This window comes from Neofelis nebulosa, chromosome 14 (genome assembly GCF_028018385.1).
Source record: "Neofelis nebulosa isolate mNeoNeb1 chromosome 14, mNeoNeb1.pri, whole genome shotgun sequence".
Classification (NCBI taxonomy): domain Eukaryota; kingdom Metazoa; phylum Chordata; class Mammalia; order Carnivora; family Felidae; genus Neofelis; species Neofelis nebulosa.
Window position 1 is genome coordinate 13,878,888 of NC_080795.1, and position 19,993 is coordinate 13,898,880.

At 39.5% G+C, this 19,993-nt stretch overlaps 1 protein-coding gene across 1 annotated transcript in view; it reads left to right on the forward strand.

Moving 5' to 3' along the window:
• Positions 1–19,993, forward strand: part of NKAIN3 (sodium/potassium transporting ATPase interacting 3) — a 613,223-nt gene that overhangs the window by 558,668 nt on the left and 34,562 nt on the right. Inside the window, exon 8 of the mRNA XM_058698945.1 lies at positions 15,831–15,891. Coding sequence (XP_058554928.1) covers positions 15,831–15,891 — 61 coding nt within the window. The remainder of the gene's footprint in view (positions 1–15,830; positions 15,892–19,993) is intronic.

Consider the following 19,993-nt stretch of genomic DNA (forward strand, 5'->3'; position numbering starts at 1 on the left):
ATGCAGGACTTCATATCCAGTCTCCTCCAGCTTTTTAAGGGAAACCAGATATTTAAAAACTTTTGTGATATCTTCCAATGTGAACTTCCAAAATCATGTTTTATTTTGGGCCGCCATCTTAACATTTTATGGAAAGGATATATGAACCAATTGGAGCGTATCTGTGAGCTGGGTGTAGACAAAAGACAACAGTCTGTGATGTTTACTCCAGTGATTCGGTGTGGATTGGAGACACCTGTGAGGTTTAGTGGCATGGTCTGAATTGCTCCCTGAATGTGTGTGTATGCACGCGTGTGTACACACAAAGATATATGCTACCAGGAAAGGCAAAAAGGAAGGGGGGCACCCAGACACTGGAGAGATCCATGGTCCAAGGGTAGGAATGATGAGAAAGTTTGGAATGTTTGGGTGAAAAGAAAAATTTTTCCTAGCTAAGGGAGAAAGAAGGTTGACTTTATAGTAAAACAAAGTCTTGAAAAGCAAATGGAGTTGTTTGAGCAGAAGCTTCTTGAATGATCTTGGTTAAATGCATTCTAATCATACATCAAGATTTGAGTCTCCTGTGATATTTGCCATAAAATGACACTGCCAATGAAAATCCAACACCTCATTAAATAGATTAACTAAGTTATATGAAGACATATAACAAAGACACAAACTTCCAAAACACATTTCTTCCTTGGCCATTGATTTACTTGTTATTGGTCCTAAATATGAATTAAAAATCTCAGAGATCTAATTCAGCGGCAGAAATGCTGTCACTTTAACTATTTGTATAGTGATCCCGATGTAAAATTCTGCAGAAAGCAAAACAGAAAACCGGAGTTCGGTTGAATATCAATTCTGCATGGTAATTTCCATTCGTGTACCAATATCTGATTAAATTCATATAATGCAGCTGGGTCCACTTTCATCTTTAATGAAAAGAAAATTTCAGTCAAAGGATGTGAAAACAGGCATTGAAAATTCAAAATATGTTTTTCTTGAGCATTCACGAGAACTCAGGTTCTCATTTTGCTCATGTTTCACTTGTGTGCTTTTTGGTTTGTGTTTTGTTGTTGTTATTTATTGTTTGTGTGCTTTTATTTGTGAATGTTTGTTATGGCTGTACTGTTGGGATGAAAACTCCAAAAAGGACAGAAGGGGACTCCATAAAATTGAGATTCTGTCCCCCTCCCCAGCCTCTCACCCAGGGGATTATCAGTTCCCCTCCCAGGAGGCGACAGCTAATGTCAGTTCTCAGATGACCTTCTGAGAAATACTATGTGCATATAGTACCATTTAGTAATTGAATTTAGCTACATATAAAAGAAAGCCCAAATAACGATTAGATTTTTTAGATTATTTAGATTATTATTTTTCTCTCATCCAAGAGGAATCTGGACGTAGGCAACAGCAGGCCTGTGATGGTGGTTCCACTATCATCAGAGACTCAGGATGTTTATCTGCCTTCCTCATTATTCTTGGGACCCAATTTTCATCCTGAAAAGCACTTCATGATCACAATATGGTGGCTAGAGTGAAATCTATCACATCAATATTCCAGCCAAGAAGGAAGAACAAAAAAGCAAAAAACAAAAAAACAAAAGAGTTGGCCTCCCAGCAGCCAACTTCTTTTCAAGAAATTTAAAAGTCTCACACTATCTAATTGACTAGCCCTGTCTGAGGGGATAGATTTTAAGCTGGGCACTTTGCCACTCCCAAACATTGGGGTTCTGTTGGTAAAGAATAAAGGAAGAATAGACAGGGAAAAGGCAACTAGTAATCTACTACAACATATAAGCCATAGGCATATGTATTCTCCTCCCCGTTTTTTAAACAAATGGTGGAATATTATAAATACCCACATTACTTTTGATTTTATCCACTATGTTTATTAGATTTTAGTAGGACCAAAGGACATGGAGCTGATTCCTCTGAAAGACAGGTTCTGCACGACCCCAGCTGCTCATAACTACGGTTGCTTCCTTCACTCTTTGCTGTTCAAAGAGCAGTCTGCAAACCAGCAACAGTAGTATCCCTGGAACTTGCTGGAAATGCAGAATCTGAGGCTCCACCTTAAATCTACTAGATTCAGAATTTACAGTTCAACAACATCCCAGAAATACATATGTGCATTTGAGTTTGAGAAGCAGTGTGTACTTTCAACCCTGCTAAAGTCCCACTTTAGTGACTAGTAGTATATTAGGAGCCCTCTCCCAACTAGCAGTTAGGGGCTGGAAGCAATTCCTTGTCCTAAGATGGATGTCTGTAAGCACCCTGTTTAAATGAGGGCCAGTGAGAGGGTCAGCTGTACACTTAGTGGTCTGTTCCTAATTGTGCCATCAGTCCCCAGTTCTGGTTCCTTCCTCCAATCCCGACTCCTTCTCTCCTAAACTGGAAGGAAGGTGGCTTTCAACTCCATCTACTTTTCTCCCTAGTTTCTAGATCCCCTTTTCTCATGGAGCTGTTCTTGCTTCCAGTTTCCTTAACTCTTCTTCAGTGAGCCTCACTGCATTTTAATCCTTCAAGCCAAGAGCTCTGAAATGGTATCATCACCCCAAAGCCTGGATCCTGGCCTTCTTTGCTTTCTTGGGTCAGGACAACCTTGGCTAGTGACGATAGTCAGGGTCAGAGATGACTTTGGTACTCTCCTGAACTTTGTTTTGGAAGCAGTCCTTCCTCCCCAGATCCCAAGCAGATTTTTCTCACCCTAAGTTTGTGCCACGCCCGGATTGTCCCTGCTTGTTCTCTTTTACCCAAGGAGATGTCAACAAGGAACATGCTGCTAATGTCAAAAAGTGACTTGTTGCTGAGTCCCGCCATTGACCTAGAGTCTTTTGGTCCACTATTGCCACAGCAAGAATTGCTTGTAGATGCTGTGGCCAGGCTGAAATACAGCAGTAGAGTAAGTGGCCCCATCAGGGAAGGAGATGTGGAAGCCTGGCAGAACCGAACACTCACAGTCAAGTAGGAGTGTAGTACCAATACTATTTGAATTTGGATAGATAAAAAGGCCATTAGATTTGACAAAATGTACGCTGTTAACCTTTAAAGGAGCAATCTCAGCAGAAAAACAGGGCCAGAAGCCAAACCGCAGTGAATTAAGGAAGGAATGAAAAGCAAAGGAAAGGAGGCAGCTGATAAAAACATTCATTTCAGAAATTTGTGGGTAAAAGGAAGAAGCTGTAAAGACATAACAGAATCAAGTGACATTTTTGTAAGATAAGGGAGAACTAAACATTTCTGAAGGCACAAGGAAAAGAGCCTGTGAAAAGAAGATATTGCAGACAAATTCAAAAGAGCAGAAGAAAGATCTTTGAAAATCAAGATAAGAAGAAACAAACATTAGTGAGGGGGGTTGTCTTGGCTTAAAGAGGAAAGATTTCTTATCCTCACACACATCAAGAAGGTATGATGGAAACATGTAGAATGGAAATACAATAAGTTGTGTCTGTGGATAGATTAATTTGTCTACTTTAATAGTCTTACACTCAACAAAGTAATGGCAAGATTCAGGAATGTTTGAGTTACATGTGGAACACTCATAGAATCAAAGAGTTTTATGGTAGGAAAAGCTTATGGAACAACCTACTAATGTACACTCTTCTTCTGAAGAGATAGGAAACCATGAATGAAAGGAGAAACCTATTCGCCAAGACAGGTTTAAAAGAGTCTAGTGGCTGTCAGGATTTTATGCTATCTAGAACAATCCCTGAAGATCATGAGCTAGAGATGAAGACAGAAGTTGCCAAGTAAATGAAGCTGAAGCTAAGACTGAGGCCAATGGTAAACTTCAGAATGGAGATGAAAGTCCGAGTTGAGGCTGAAGAAGTGTAGTTTATTGGTGGGACCTGAGCATTATATTTTGAACGCTTTGCTTTGTGACCCAAAAGCAGGGGCAAGAAATGAGAAACAAAAGTGATACTGAGCTGGGGCCTAGTGCAGTCTGTCAACGAACAAGAAGGAGGGGGGCCTAGGGCTGTAAGGAGGGCAATATGAAGTGACTTGCCTCAGTCAGTGGGGAACCTCTGATACAAACTGCTTCCTCATCTTCCCAGATCTTGCCCAGTAAGGGTGGATCTTGCCCAGTTTAAACTGTGTCAAAAGTGTAGGTGTTTGTGGACTAAAGATTTATGGTTGATTCCTGATTCTACTAATAACTAGCTATTAAACCTGAAAGAAGTTATTTGGATCCTTGGGTTCCTCATTCACAAAAGAGGGATAATAATATTCATCTCACAAATATGGTGTGAAAATTAAATTACCAAGAACTTAGCACCAAGTCCTAGCCCCCAGTAAATACTCAAAATGTAGCTACAAATGGTTCCATAAGTCTCTTCTTCTCACGGGATGTAAACTATGTCATGATATGTAAGGAGATATAATCTGTCTTGAAGTATCAGATTTTTACCGTAAAAATAGGAGTATAATATATGTCCATCCAGATATTTCCTAGAATCTCAATAATGATTGAGATCATTCTCTCAGGTCACCTCCCACCATGTAGAAAAGTAGAAAACTATCAAACTTGGTAGGGAACATATACTTTTTGTAATGATTCTGAAGGAAATAGCCTTGGGGGACCTTAAATGCCATTTTAAGATGCCATATTTTTAAAGCTCATTGAACACCATTCTCTCCCACTGAGTTTACATGGCACCAGAGCATCTTCCCACACAGTTTCTACCTTTTAGGGAGACCCAGTTCTAATTACCACTGAACCAACCCTAATGTCTTCCTCTTAGGTTGTCCATACAGCAGAACAGTTGCAGTCTGATAACTGATAAAGCAGAACTAAAACAGGAAATCAGTACTCAGGCATGTTGTCAACTATTGTCACCCTTAAACACCTGAAATAGACGCAGAAGTGCCAACTAATTTCACTCACAACTACATAAATAGTATAACTTATTTTTTATGTAGGATTTTAGTGACTATCGTAGATCCACAGAGATTTTTTAATTAAAGTGTAAATTAGATCTTTAAGGCATCTAGAAATTTCACTGGCTTCTGAAGTAAATAATTTTAAATCAAAAAAATTAGTTGGGAAAAATGGTTTTTAAAGTTTATTTTTATTTATTTTGAAAGAGAGATAGAAAGCAAGGGGGGGAGGGACAGGGAGAGAGGGAGACAGAATCTCAAGAAGACTCCGGACTGTCAGCACAGAGCCCAATGCAAGGCTTGGTCTCACAAACCATGAGATCATGGCCTGGGTCGAAGTCAAGAGTCAGACAATTAACCAACTGAGCCACCCAGGCCCTCCACCCTCTCCCCCGACATACACACACAAAAGTTTTTAAACTCCTTTCTTTCAGTCTGACCCTCTTTATCCAGCCCAAATAACTTTTCTGAGTAATATTCCAACCTGCAAATTTTTTCTGGAGTCAGCCCCTTTCTGGAATTTGGTTAGGTGTGAACATTCTTCACTTCAGTGGAGGTTGGCAATTACCCCTAAGATGTGTACCTTGAAAGGACCAAGTTGGAACAATGAAGCTTGCTGGGATCAGACTCTGGCACTATGGAAATGCAGCTGCTCCTGTGAGAACCTACAACCAGTTCTCACTGACCTGCCCTGGTAGTTCATGGCTCCATTTGAAGTATTTAGGTTGTAACACCTTAGGTGTGGATTCTATAACCCAGAACTATCTCTGTCTTCCAGAAATCACACAACTGGTTTTCATCAATTGTAGGGAACCAAGATTTTACCATGGTGGTTATGATTTTCTTCTTTGACCCAGGCAACTGTCCCATTTTTCCAAAATATGAATGCCACAAATTATAGAGCAGAAAAATTAACACCATTCCTGCACCACCTCAAAATGGAATAAATTATTAAAAACATTACAGAATGACTGTAAATAATAAAAGATGAGAGAACCCTTGGAGGTCAACATAGACTTTCTAAGAATAAGTCAGAGTGAATTAACCTTGCTTCCTTTTTGGTCATGATTTCTAGGCTGTGCTTGGATTCAAATGCATGATGCACATGTATTTCAACAAAGCGTTTAGTAATCAACTAAAACACAATAATAATGAATTTTCCTGGACCCATACAGGCACTCATATTTGAAAGAAAATATCACGACCATATAATTCTGGCATCATTCCAAAGATATTAAAAAAGGAACTCTTAGTTTAGGAAGTAAGAAAATGGACATCATTAGTGAAAAACTCCTCCTTTCTATTGATTTCAACATGTTATAAGCAACAATAATGGTTTTGGCCGGTGGATTGGAAAGTACCTAACAAAACAAAGGAGAAGTCTAAAAACTCCAGATTATTAGACACAAGGATCCTGGAACTACTTAATACTCTTGACTCAAATTTTTGACTTCTTATGCTTTTAAAAATGCTTTTAAAGGTTGAAACCATCATTTTAAAAGTACATAGTGTGTGGTGAATAATGTGTTAAGTAGATAGGTGGATAGCACTTAATTCTATGTAAGGGCTACTATGAAAAGTAATACTGCCTTCTTGGGAATAATGCTATAAAAGAGTTTGTAACTATTTGGCTAAGTACATGCGGCTTTGAGCTGTAGAAGAACCACATATACAGCAGCAATAAGGAGAGGAGTTAACATCATGGACTAAACAGCCAGAGTGTCACTTCCTACCTAAGTGAGTTGGGAACAAGTTCATTAATTTTTATGCCTCGATTTTCTCATTTACAGAATGGAGTTAGTAAAGCACTTAACTCCTAGAGATGTAAGGACTTGATGAATTAATGAACATATCATGCCCAGAATGGGGTCGAGCTAAGCCCTGTACTAAGCAGTGGATATCCACTATCTTAGTAATCCTCACAATAATCAATTAAGTAATATGATCATTATACCGTGCCCAAGGTCACTCAGGTAGTAGTGGCAAAGCCAAAACTTGAACTGAGATCTCTCCAACCAGAAGCTGAACTCTTGACACCATAACCATCCACTGTAAGGTCAGCATTGGCTCTCAGGAACAAGGCTAAAATCCATCCTAAGACCTGGATATATCAGAACAAGACTACTAGCAAGAGTAACCTCATTTATTCCCCAGCGTTAAATGAAACCCCTTGAACCCTTGCTGGAAGTAACATCATTGGCCCCAGGACCAAGGTGAAGTTGTTCCAGCAGTCAGGAGAGAAGAAATACGGAGGCTCAGAACCAAAGAGGGTGCAGGAACACCACACGGACAAAGTGACAGTACTCAGCATTCATTTAACAGGGACAATCAGCGGAGATCAAGGGTCCATGACATGGACCTTTGACCTTTGACCATGGACCCCACCTTTGACCCTGAGTGGAGGGTCATTGAGCTGCTGCAGCACTGATGAAGTATGGACAGGTCCTAGGCTATGCATCTGGCTTACACAAATGCCCATTAGTTACAAAAGCTGGTATGCCTCGGTACTGTGGCCAGTTTCTCACACAGAATTTCCTGGGGCCGTCTCAGATCTAGGCCACAGCATCATCAGTCTCCTTCTGACTCCTGTTCAAGGAGGTGGAATTGCCTCCATCTGCTAATTCAGCCAAGTGGATCTTTCACATTTCACTAGGTGGGGTTGTCAGCTAAGTCCCTCAAACAAAATAAGAAGCCTGTGAAAACCTTACCTCATTACAGAGAAGCAGGTTTCCATATTGCAAAATTTCTCTCCTCAAATTTCACAGTCACATATGAGCAGAAAAATGCCTGTCCTGAGATCTACAAACTGTGTATACCCACACACAACTCCATTGGCAACAGTGGGCTAAGCAGTCTCTTGAGGTTACATACCTGCTACTGGCTGGAGCTGTGTCCATAAAAGACAGGGCTCCAGACTTTGCCATTGGTAAATAGCTTCATTGGTGGCTGAGCCAGCCCCTCAGTGAGAAGCAGATGAACAGTGGATAGACATATGGACCAGTATGCCTATAGGGCAGTGCCTGGCTAAGCAGAGGGCTCAGAGCACAGCTGCTCGGCCACCCACCGCCTTCCACTGGGTGCTCTAGGGGTCTCAATTCTCAACACATGTCTATTTGAAGATAAACATCCCGCTGTTGGGTTATGTGGTCCAGTGGCAAGCTGGATCTGAGGGTGCATTTGTAGAGATGTCTCTCCCGAGACACTGAGGGTAACCCAACATGAAAGGGGCTCAAAAAGACTGTGTTCTAGCAAGCCAGACAGAAGATTCTGAATGAGTCATGAGAACAAGAGGTTTGAGTTGCCAGAGGCTGAAGTCAGCAGCTCAAGATGGGAACAGGGTATAGAACGTCATACAAGAAGTCTGAGGCCATCTGAGTGGACATAGGTGGAGAGGAGGGCTCCTGCCCAAGACCAGCTTTTACTACAGTTTCCTGACCCTGATTCCATTTAAAAGGACAAGTGCAAGAAGGCAGAGCTCCATGAACCCTGGCTTACTTATAAGTCCACATAGCAAGGAAGACACGTATGCTCACCCGAGACCTCATCCATCACATTCCGACACTATCACAAAAACAACTCTTTATCACCAAACTACATTCCTGTTAATCTTACATGTTTAAAAATTCTGCTTTAGTTTACATTTAGGATTGTGAAACAGGTAAAACTACATGAAATTTTCCTTAATGGAAAGTTTTCTTCAAATTACCTCGTAACACTCAGATACTGTAACCCTACCCAACTATTCACATGATACCATTGAAGAATTACTGAACTGGACACTTAGAAAAGTCCTAGATGAAATGACCTATCTGAATAGGTACATTTGTTTGTTTGTTTGTTTTTGTTTGTTTGTTTAAAGAATGCTCTTATTCCCCAACAACTTGCCACCAGAAATGCACTATCTGACAACAGTGCTCTTTGCAAATGAGAGTAACATTTGTGTCCTCTACGATATTGCTGAGCTGGCTTGTGCAGAGTGTCTGCATCACAAAAGCATGTCATTAAAAGGCTTATCTTCCTTGGTAGAAGCCAGCAATCCATTAGTTTTCCATTTTGACTGTCTACGCAAGTGCTTCCCATACACGTAAGGGCAATAAATCCCCAAAGCCCGAATAAATGCGATGCTGTTGCCGTTGTGCATTTTTATGGTCATCGTGGAGAAAACAACTTATTTCCATATTCATTGATTCATTTGGAGCCCAGCATGCCAGTGGGACTCTTAGGAGATTGAACCAAATGTCTTCAAATAATTTCAGGCTTCTCTTGGCATAGAACACTTCCATAAACAGACATAACTCTAATTCTGGATTCCTGAAGGAAAAGTATGAGCAGTTTGATTAAAAACAAATAGGTTAGGACTCACTAGGATTCACACCCTTCCCAGAGTGGTCCATATAAATAAAAAGCCGGTTCCTCCTACAACTTCTTCCCCTGAGGACCCTAAGATCTTAGACTTCTGTTCTATTGGGCACGCAAGAGAAAACAGATGGACGTGGGTGATAGTTGCACAAAAATACCCTCCTGGGAGTCATAGAGAAAGAAATGTGTCCACACAGCACTGTGAGATGAGACTGTCCCCCAGCTGCCTGTTCTTCAATCTCAAGGTTTTTTGATCACTCCCTAGAAAGGAAGGATACACCTACTGTCCAGTCCAAAATTGAGGGTGAACCATGGTACAAAGTTCAATATCACTCCTAGGAGAGAGTCAGAAGATTCTCAAATTAATAACCCACCATAAGCTGTGTGTCTGGACATTGTGTTGTTTATCACTCTGACATGACACCGGGACATACTGAATTCCCGCTTGCTGTGAGAATTGGAGCATTGCTATGCTTCATGAAAACCACTATGTCTCTTCAGTCAAATGGCTGAGAAATTCTTACTCCTTCATATTTATTTCTCCTCTTCCCAGTGAAGGAAGCAACGTGCATTCAGGAATACATTAGCTACTTTCGATATACTTTAACTGTTTGGTTTCATGTAAACGCAACCAATAGTTAATTCATAAGTGAAAATAGCCTAATCTCCTTTTTCTTTCTAAATGTGTAGCTTCCATCCGTCTGTCTAAGATGGTATAATCTTGTTCTCGTGTCTATTGTGTGACATAGACGTTATCACAGCAAAACAGAAAAGTCTATGGGACTTATCAAGTCAAGACAACAGATGCTGATGCACACAAGCAGAGTTGGCTTTTACTTTGACTGAGTGACAGGGTGACCCATGTGGGAATTTCAGGGTTGCTAATGTGCTGGAATTCTAAAATTCACCTACTTTGTTCCAGCCATACTCATTTCCCTCCCACACTTGGCTTTGAAATACAGTGCTTCTCATCATTCACTTGCTTAAAAACATTTAGTAAGTACCTTCTTTGTACCAGGAGAAATGCTAAGTTTCAGGAACGCAAAGTGAAATTGAGAAAAAGTTCTCACCTTGTGAGAGCCTGGCAGTGGAGACAGACATGTAAATAGATAGATAAATATGCCTGAATCAAAGAACACGGGGCTGTGCCTATGTAGTGGAAGGAGTAGATCTTCTCCCTAAAGGAACCAGGGCAGGACTCTGAGGACGTGGACTTTGCAGCAGCTGTCTCAGACGGGTCCTGCCTTCAAGGACCCACTGGGAAGATAACAAATGAACACAAAGCTTTAACACAAAGCAATACTGGGAACTGCCATTAGAGATCTAAGAACAAAGTCCTGAAACAGTTCAGACTAGAGGTGTATCCACTGGGGGGATCAAAGAAAGTGACATTTACAACAGGGCTTAAAGGATGAGAGGGTCTGTGCAAGCAGAGATGTGAGAACAGGTTAGGGGGTCACGGGCCAGTGAAGAATGGGGTGTGCTCAGGGAGTTGGAGCACAGTTCGTGGCAGAGAAGAGTAGGGGAGAAGGCTTGAAAGCCAAGTTGAGGTAGGATTATAGAGGGCTTGGAAGCAGATAAAAGTGATGTGTGCTTGGCCAGGCAAATAATCTTTGTTCTTTATTTCCCCAAATTGTGAATCATGGTTTAAGGAAAAGCCCATTGTATCCAAATATGCTGTATTAATTTCCACCTTTAAAAAAGAAACTAAAACAAAACCAAACAAAAACCTCATTAACATCACATCTCTGTCCAGATCTTGTTCCTGTCTCTACTCTCCTTTTCCAAAACTCCTTGAAAGAATAGTTGACATCTTATTTTCTCTTGAACCCATTCTGGTCACATTTTTGCCCCCATCCTCTACCAGAACAACTCCATCAAGGTCACCCATGTGCTCTACACTGCCCAGCCCAGTCGTCAAGGCTCAGTACTCATTGTCCTTGACCTGCCAGAGACCTTTGACACAGTTGATTGCCCTTGCTTTCTTATATCGCTGTACCTCTCTAGTCAGGCCTTTTCAGTCTCTTCCTGGTTTCTTGACTTCTCTCAAAACCCTAAATGTCATAATGTTCCAGAACTTCATCCTTTGACTCCCTTCTCTAACTTCACTCATTTCCTTAGCATTCTGATCCAATCATATAGCTTTAATTTCTTTATTTGTTTTTGAGAGACAGAGAGAGACAGAGTGTGAGAGGGACAGGGGGAGGAGGGTGGGGCAGAGAGAGAGGAAGACACAGAATCCAAAGTAGGCTGCAGCCTCTGAGCAGTCAGCACAGAGCCTGACACGGGACTTGAACCTACGAACCGTGAGATCATGACCTGAACAAAAGTCGGAGGATTAACCGACTGAGCCAACCAGGCACCCCCATGTAGCTTCAAATACCGTCTATAGATATACCGATAACCTCCAAATTTATAATCAGTCTTTCCCTGAGCAACTTCTCAGGATTGTGTTTTCAGCAAGCAACCTTAAGGAATGAGGTAACTTCTCCCCCATCACACCCCAACAAAGAGTAGGCTTGCTTCCCACTGCTGTAAAAGTAGCTCAATATTCCTCTCCTGTAACACAACCCACTGTGTGTGCAGGAGTCCATCATGGCCCAAGGAGAATGTGGCAGAGATATGAAGCTCACGCTGGCTGCTGAGCTATGAGTAATGAAGTCCTTTATCTCTAACCCAGCATCCATGAAACAGTAACAGGCTAACTCGTTAGCTTATAGAGTAAAATCCCAAACCCTGCAGTTCTTGACATTAGGTATCTATGCTTTCTTTTATATGTAACTTAACATCTTAACCCAAATAAAAAATTAAATTATAGAAGGTTTCAAATTACACATAGAACTTGAAAATGTTCAGTTTAATGACTTTCATAAGGATAAAGCTCTACACAGAGGGAAGTGTGTCAGCCTCTGCCTGCTTCCTGCAGGTAGCTTTGGCCAAGACCTTTATAGAGTCATTTTGGATTTGAGGGAAAAAATCAACCAACGAAAAACATTTTAGAGCCTAGTGCTAAATAGAGACACTTCTGTCATTCCTTAAGGAATCTCTTAAACATTAATGCTTAAATGTTAGTGTAAATGCTGGGATATCTAGGAAAGTCGTTGGGGAATTCTTTTTGTTTAAGGATCCTTTTGGCTTCCTTCAAACCCCACTGATTCTTTCACCCTAAGTAAGGCAGGACCTGTACAAATTCTTCTGAGTTTCTTAGATGAGCTTTTCTCATCCATTTGTTGCACCTAAAAGTGATCCCTTAAGACACTCATGCTTTTAGAAATGCCTCATTTCTTTGATTTATCCTAAGATTCACAACTAGCAGGACTCACAGCCAGTGGCTGTCATCCTAGTTTCTACATATGTGAAATCTAATCCTGCCAATCCTTATACAAGGCCTGCAGGGCAAAAGAAATCAATTGCATATACAAATCCTACTTGCAAAAACTAATCAATCCCTTATACAAGAAGTGGTGTCGGAATCTAGTCTTCCGCCATTTGCATTTATGCACTATACCAAAAAAATGGACTTTATGCAGTCAGAATTTACAATACATTGGAGAAAATCATTTAAATGTTATAACTTTGGAGATGGATAACTTAATGGAAAAGAAGAAAGTGTCTTTAAAATGACTGAGTCCTTCAAAACTTTATTAAAAGCAGACAATCGGGACAATCCTGGTGTTATTTACTTTGTGTATCTTTGCTGTTGGCAAGAATGCATGTTATTCTATTTCTTGGAGATAAGCAGAAAGCCACAGGGACTATTTCAAATCGTATTCTGGGAAACCAAGAACTACACAACACTCAGCCATCAACAAATTGGTGATTAACATGATGTCTAGACAGGTTCTCATGAGAATAATATTATTAATTAAGCAGCAGTTTGGTTAATCACGATAGCAAAAGTAATTTTTGGAATAAATATTTTATTAGTGTGCCCATCAATAAAGCAAAAGTAAAAGGATATATGCTAATTAATTCATCTGTTGTAATATTGAGATTAAGGCTGGCAATTTCTGCTTGAGGGCCTGGAGAATGAGCTAATATTCTAGTATGGCACGTCTTTATCTTACTGTTTCCAGCTAATCGTACTGTATATTTCAGTTACCTAGCCCAAATTCCTTTCTTGTCATCTATCAAGATATTTTTAAGGCCCATTAGTGAAGAATTGAATTTGACAAATTTTCTGTTGCTATACATTTATCTTTTTTTTTTTAAACTGGGTGTTCTCCCATTTCATCAGTAACAAAAACTTCACTGAATGAGGAAAGATAGTGAGCTGTAACTAGAATTAAGACCCTGATCTTACTTTCCATCAGTCAAAAGACTCATTTGGAAAAGAAATAAACATACTGGCCAGTTTTCTTCAGTACACAGACAATGAATCTTTTCAGAAAACATAGCTAACCCAATATTTTTAGCATAATCCATAGCCCTAAAACTACAGGGAATAAATATAAGCTAATAAAACTTCTGTAAAAAAAGTATTTCTGGAAAAAAATTATTCAGATGAGCTTGCTCTCTTTTGTCTTAATAAAAGAACATCTATGGGACCTTCCAGGTTGGTGAACACTTGGGGATTTGGGGAGAGTGGTGCACTTGAGGAACAGGGAAGCTCTACACTTTACCCCCTACCTTGCCCCATGCATCTCTTCCACCTGGCTATCCCAGAGTTAAATCCTTTTATAATAAACTAGAAATCTAGCAGATGGCCTCAAGCTATAAAAGGACCTAAAGAATACCTTTAGTGCAGTCAAGGTGATGTGTGAAAACTCAAAGGGAGTGTCAGAAACCCTACAGGAGGTCTACAACAGTGACTGGGATAATCATGAGAAACCAATGACCATTGTAGGAAGTGGTGATCTCCTTCATAGGTAAGACTATGAAGAGAAAAGAGCTGAACAGACTTTGAGGACTATGGAATACTATGGAGCCCAGTTCAGTGAGATGAAGGAAAGAATCGCCAAGTGGGTTGGAAACTCAGGGACTGTGACAGTGCCCAGCGCCACTTGGAGGCATGCAGAATACAGAAAAGACAGATGAGGTTAGTGTGGCCAAGGCTGAGGAAGAGTTCATCAAAGGCCAGATTGTGTCTAAAGATCTGAACCAAGAATTACTAAAGGAGTTGCCTATTCTCCACAATAGTCTTACTGGCTGTTAAATGACCATCTTCCAAAACATTTCCAAGTTGAGGCGTGTCTTCCACAGGGAGATGAGCAAACTCAACCACAATTTCTATGAGGTGATGAGCAAACTGGAGAAGCAACGTTCCAATAGTCTTGTTGATGAAAGAACCATCAAGCGGCAACAGATGCTGTTTGGTCATCTCTCCCTTGGTTCGAACCTCTGTGTTTCGAGCCTTCTGACCTCACCGCTTCCTCTGCATTTTCCTGAAAGAGTGAGAGGAAATCCATCTCAGCAAGTGAGGAAAAGCTAAAACCTGATCCTGCCAAGTCTGAAGGTGAATTCCTAGTTCAGGTTCCTAATCTACAGGGTAGTCACAAACACCAGATGGATTGTTCTCTGCATTGGGAATTTCAGCCTTTGATACTGGGACTATCAGAGAAGTTTCCTTTCCAAATGTTATTTTATAAAGGGAGGAGAGGACAGACTTCAACAACAGAGAGAAAAGTAAGAAGGCAGACTATATAACCACTATTGAGGTATCTATTTTTCAGCAAAGTACTTAGAGTAATTTTAGACTAGACTAGCTGCATTGACAATTTTGCCCTTCAGGAATTGCGGTGTCTCTGGCTCCATAAAATAAAAATTGCCTTCTCAGTATAGTAAGTACAGATAACAATATGAAAAACTAGAAAGCCTGTGCTCTAGCACCTGAATTTATTTAACCACTAGTATCCAAGTGTAAACTATCTCTTTGGTGTCATTATATGATTAATGAACTAAAAGTTAATGCATTTTCTGATGATATAATTAACAAAACAATTTAGTATTTAAATAGAATTATATTCTCAGAGCATTTCAAACAACTAAGTAGATGATTGGTATTTAATTTACAATTAGCATATTTTGATTCCTTTTATGGCATTAAATATTAAAATAGTTGTAGTAATAATGAGTATTGCTACAAATTGCCCTTTAAGTAGTCAAATTTAAAACTATATGTTCTGAATAATCTGTGGTGACTTTAAAATATAAGGACTATAAATCCCAAATCAAAATCCAAGTGAAATGTCTAAAAACATTGTCCCATTTTTGTGTTCTGTTTTAAAAAGCCATTGCAACTGATTAGAAATGGCAAAACTCTTTAAAAATCACAGCTATTGGGGTGCCTGGGTGGCTCAGTCAGTTAAGCATCTGACTTCAGCTCAGGTCATGATCTCGCAGTTCATGGGTTCGAGCCCTGTGTCGGGCTCTGTGCTGACAGCTTGGAGCCTGGAGCCTGCTTCAGATTCTGTCTCTCCCTAGTTCAAAAATGAATAAACATTTAAAAAATTAAACCACAGCTATTATTTAAAATCAAGAGTTCTTCCTATTACAGACTCATTGACATTCTTACTATGCATTCTTTATTTATTGGATTATATAGGCTCTTCAATTCTGGACATTTAGCATAGATTCTTAAAGGTTTTTCTTTTTCTTCTCTTTTGCAGTTGGTTGGTTTTGTGTATGCCTGTTATGTGATCAGTATTTTCATGGAAGAAGAGGACACCTGTAAGTACTATGATAGCTACCTTTGGGTTTACTTTGGATGAGATATAGCTTCCCAAGCAAATCATTACAGGGCTATGAAAGCTTTTGTATTTGGAATTTAAAGTGACCGAATGCAGAATGGTAAAATTATAATCAAGTGTTTGCAAACTGAACTGCACGCAAATAAGGTGGCATAGGTATTGAAACCCTCAAAGCAAGCTGTGTATGAGGATGCCCAGAGGCTGTAAGCCTACAGATGGCTGTCGGATCATGTCTTAGCAAGTTTTCTTCAGAGATTTAAAGATAATGTTGAATAGAAAGCCAGGGATCGTTTTATCCATTGTCAATTGTAAGTATGCTAGCTGCAGAATTTTGAAATCTGACTAATACCAATAACATGAAAACAGTACATTCCAGCAAGAAGTATGTGAACACAAATTTTATAAAGTGCTCCACAAAAACTAAAAATGACAACCTTCAAGGTGAGATGTGAAAAAAACACCCCAAATTTAAAGAAGAAATGCTGAAAAATAACTAACGGGATGCTAAAATGCTAAGGAGTCATGTTTCAGCAGAGTACCACCAAAAAAGTAAAAGACATATATGACCTGAAGTTATGTAGGCGAAGATTTAGCCACATATGCCAACACTGGCCTTTATTGAGTGCCTGCTAATGTAAGGCAATTCTTGGCAGAACTGTTATGATCTCATGCAACACTAAAGAAAATTTTAGTTCATTCTTTAAAATAAATCATTATTAGATAACCAAATCACACCCACCCATCTCAATGATTCAGTTATATCATCATAGTTAAACTCCCTGGGTTATAAACTTGACCCTTTAAAAAAATGAGGATAAGTGTCCAGCTCACCGTGATAACTTCTTTCTTAGAACACAACTCCGAAGTGGTCTGATGAATGCTTCCCACCAAATAGATGCGGTTGCAGTATACGAACTGGAATCCAGTTGACAATGAGGATTTATTTACCCAACTGGAAAAAAATATTAGACCCTGAGATTAAACTCTCAGGTAGTGAAAATGTGTGAACATACTGCATCATATCTTTTATGCTGGCTTAGAGATTTTTTTCTAAACAAGAGATAAACCAGAAAGTTTCTGACATTTCAAAAGTGCCGTTGTAATGACAACACTTCCCACTATGAGGTTACCTTCAGAAAGTGTATTTTCAGGAGTCCCATTGGTAGCTCCACAGTCTGACAAAGTTAATGCACAGAAAATCGGCAGCATGCCTCCAACTCACAGCTTCACCTCCAAGAGACAGGCTTCACCTCCAAAAACAACTGGCCCGGCATGAACAGTTTTAACGGCAGTTGAGACCTCAAGGAAATTATTAGAATAAATACTTCAAAAAAAAACTTCAAAAAATGATACACTGGCCGATAAATCGCAGCCGAATCCTTTATAAAGTATGTTTAAGTAGATATCAAAAGCCCCTGTTTCTTGTCCTCCTTGCTGAGCTGTTTGGAGGCCCTCGAATGATGCTAATGTTCCAGTCTACCTTATTGTGTGAGAAAAGGTGGATTAATCAATAGTCTTTTATCTATTAGAATAAGTACATAAAGGACTTTTCCTTGAGGCGTGTGATTTTAAGCAAAACTTGGAAATACAAAATGACATGCAAAAGAAAAGGCTCATCTAAATTGGGTAAACGATTTTGACCTTCTATCAGCCTCTTTTAGAGTAATAATGGACTGTATTGCTACTGGCAGATATTGTAGTTCCATTGACTTTGGTGTCTTTCATTAGCGTAAGTTTCTCTATAGAAATCTCTGATTCAGCTATTTTAATGCCCATCAAACTGGCATTCGAGCAGCTGCTACAAGCCTATTCTATTAATGGTTTAATTCTAGTGTTTATTAGGAGGGCCATACATTAAGTTATCGAGAGACATCTGGATATAGTAGTTGTATCTAGTATATAGTGTTACCATCAATTCAAACAAAATTTAGAGCCAGAAAAAGTCTTGGGTGCTCAACACAAAATAAATATGCCCTAAACTGACTTGACATGATGATCTGCTGGAAGAAAGATGACAGGGAAAAGCAATCACAAAACTTTTAGGCTGATAGTTCTCAAGTGAGTGTAATTTTGCATTTTTTATTGAAAGAAGTAGAAATCAAAAGTGCAGTTGTAATTAAATTGTCCCGGAGTCTTCAAGGCAGATGTGAACAAAAAGAAATGTCTGGAAACCAATCGCAATGATCTCATAGACTAGCACAATTTGTGCCAACACTTAGCTTTTAGGTGCAGTAATGAACTGCCCTTTGGATATGACATTACCAACCCACAGTCAAAAAGATGTGTCTTTTGATTTGTTTTTCCAAAATCTAAACATACAGTGAAAAAAAACCAATATTGGTAGCTTTCCAATCTGTCTAAGTATACTTCTGGAAAGCTTATTCTGAAAGGTGACTGCAAATATATAATGTAATGTCACAGTATTTTGGCAGACAATGTATCATTTATCATTTCAATTCCTATTCTAACTAATGAAAATTTCTGCATTATTCAGAATGCAAAGTTAATCTTTGTTCTTGGACTGAAAGCTGTCAGCCAGCCTTAAAAATTAATAACAGCTACCCACTTCTCTCCCCTGCACTGCCTAAGTGGTTCTATGGGACTAACATTTCAGCTGATGGACATTTCTGAAGGGTAATAAATGCTTGCGGAAACATTTATTTCCAGCCACCCATCTTCTTGGTTACCTCTCGGCCTCTTCTGCTAACTATATCTCCTATAAGGACCCTGATTGCAGGTCAAAGACAATGAAATAAAAAGCTTGAAAAAGGAAGAATGTTGCTTGATGGGGTCAGAACTTCCCATCATTCATTCCAATGAAAAAGCCCATTTATATCTCTCGTCTCATTTTTATTTCTTTTTTGTAATATCTATCAATCTCCATGAACACTTTTGTGAGACCAGGATATTTGGAATCTGTAATCATAAAAACCTGTCGACATCTTGTTTGTGAATCATCTACTGCTGAAAATGAACTTGTAGGCTTGTTACTATCTTGTCACACTTGTGAAAAAGAATGTTTCTAATTTGGGAAAGTGTGGAGGCGAGGCAAAAGATGCTGAAAAATAGTATTAACTTGTATAAATATTACCAGACTTCTTCAGAGGATCTGTTGCTAGCATGACTGCTTCTGATATTAGGTTTCAAATTGCAACTGGGACGTCTGTTTGGTCTCACAAAGGCCAGTCTGGGTTGTATAGTTGAATAGTGGGAGAAAAGTATATTGAAAACCCTAAGGGTTAGTTTTTGAAAAGGAAATGAATCCCCCCAGATGCAGGTTCAATAATTTACACTGAAAAGCTCAAAATAACTCTTTATACTACCATTTGACCCTTGAGAGTATACTTTTGGGGAACTGTTCATTGGAAGGAAACATGACTCTTGGAACACATTCTATATCTCTACTGTCCTTGCGGCTTCCTACAGGCTAGTGTTCATATATTTGCCTGTCTGCCCATAAATTCCTTTTCAGAGGATAGTGATATTAGCATAGCAATGATGTGAATTGGAAATAAATAACCCTGTCTACCTTCAAAATAGTCAATTATCAGCAAAATTAGTTTCTTTGGTAATAGCAGAAGAATTGCAATTTGGGACAAGCAAACTATGGGGAACCACAGACAAGTCCAAAGAGACAAAGGGAAAGCCGGCCGTTATTAGGTTATAGGAGGAAATTAGGGAGGATTGTTTTAAACAAGCGTTCATCAGAAAAGAACAAAGAAAGAGCATTTCTCATTGGCTATGAGTGGTGGTTAGTGAGTTGTTGCTGGGGCAGGGAGGATCTTCCTTCTTTTTCTTAAAAGTGGAAGATGAAATTCCTATGTGAAAATGTCCTCCCTATCAAGATAATTCTTATCTTCCTTCTTCCTGCTGGTTAGACAGCCTGGTATGTGCATGAGAGCTCCCCCTTCAGGGCTTCCCAGCTCCGTTTTAAATGAGGTTTCCTTTATTTTCACAACCCCTTTCTTCCCCTAAGAATTTACTGAAGAAGCTAATGGGAGGGCAGTTGAATAGTTTGAATGTTAATCTCTCAGTGTCCCTTCATGGCTTTGTAATGTTTGCAGAAGCCTTAGAGAAGGAGA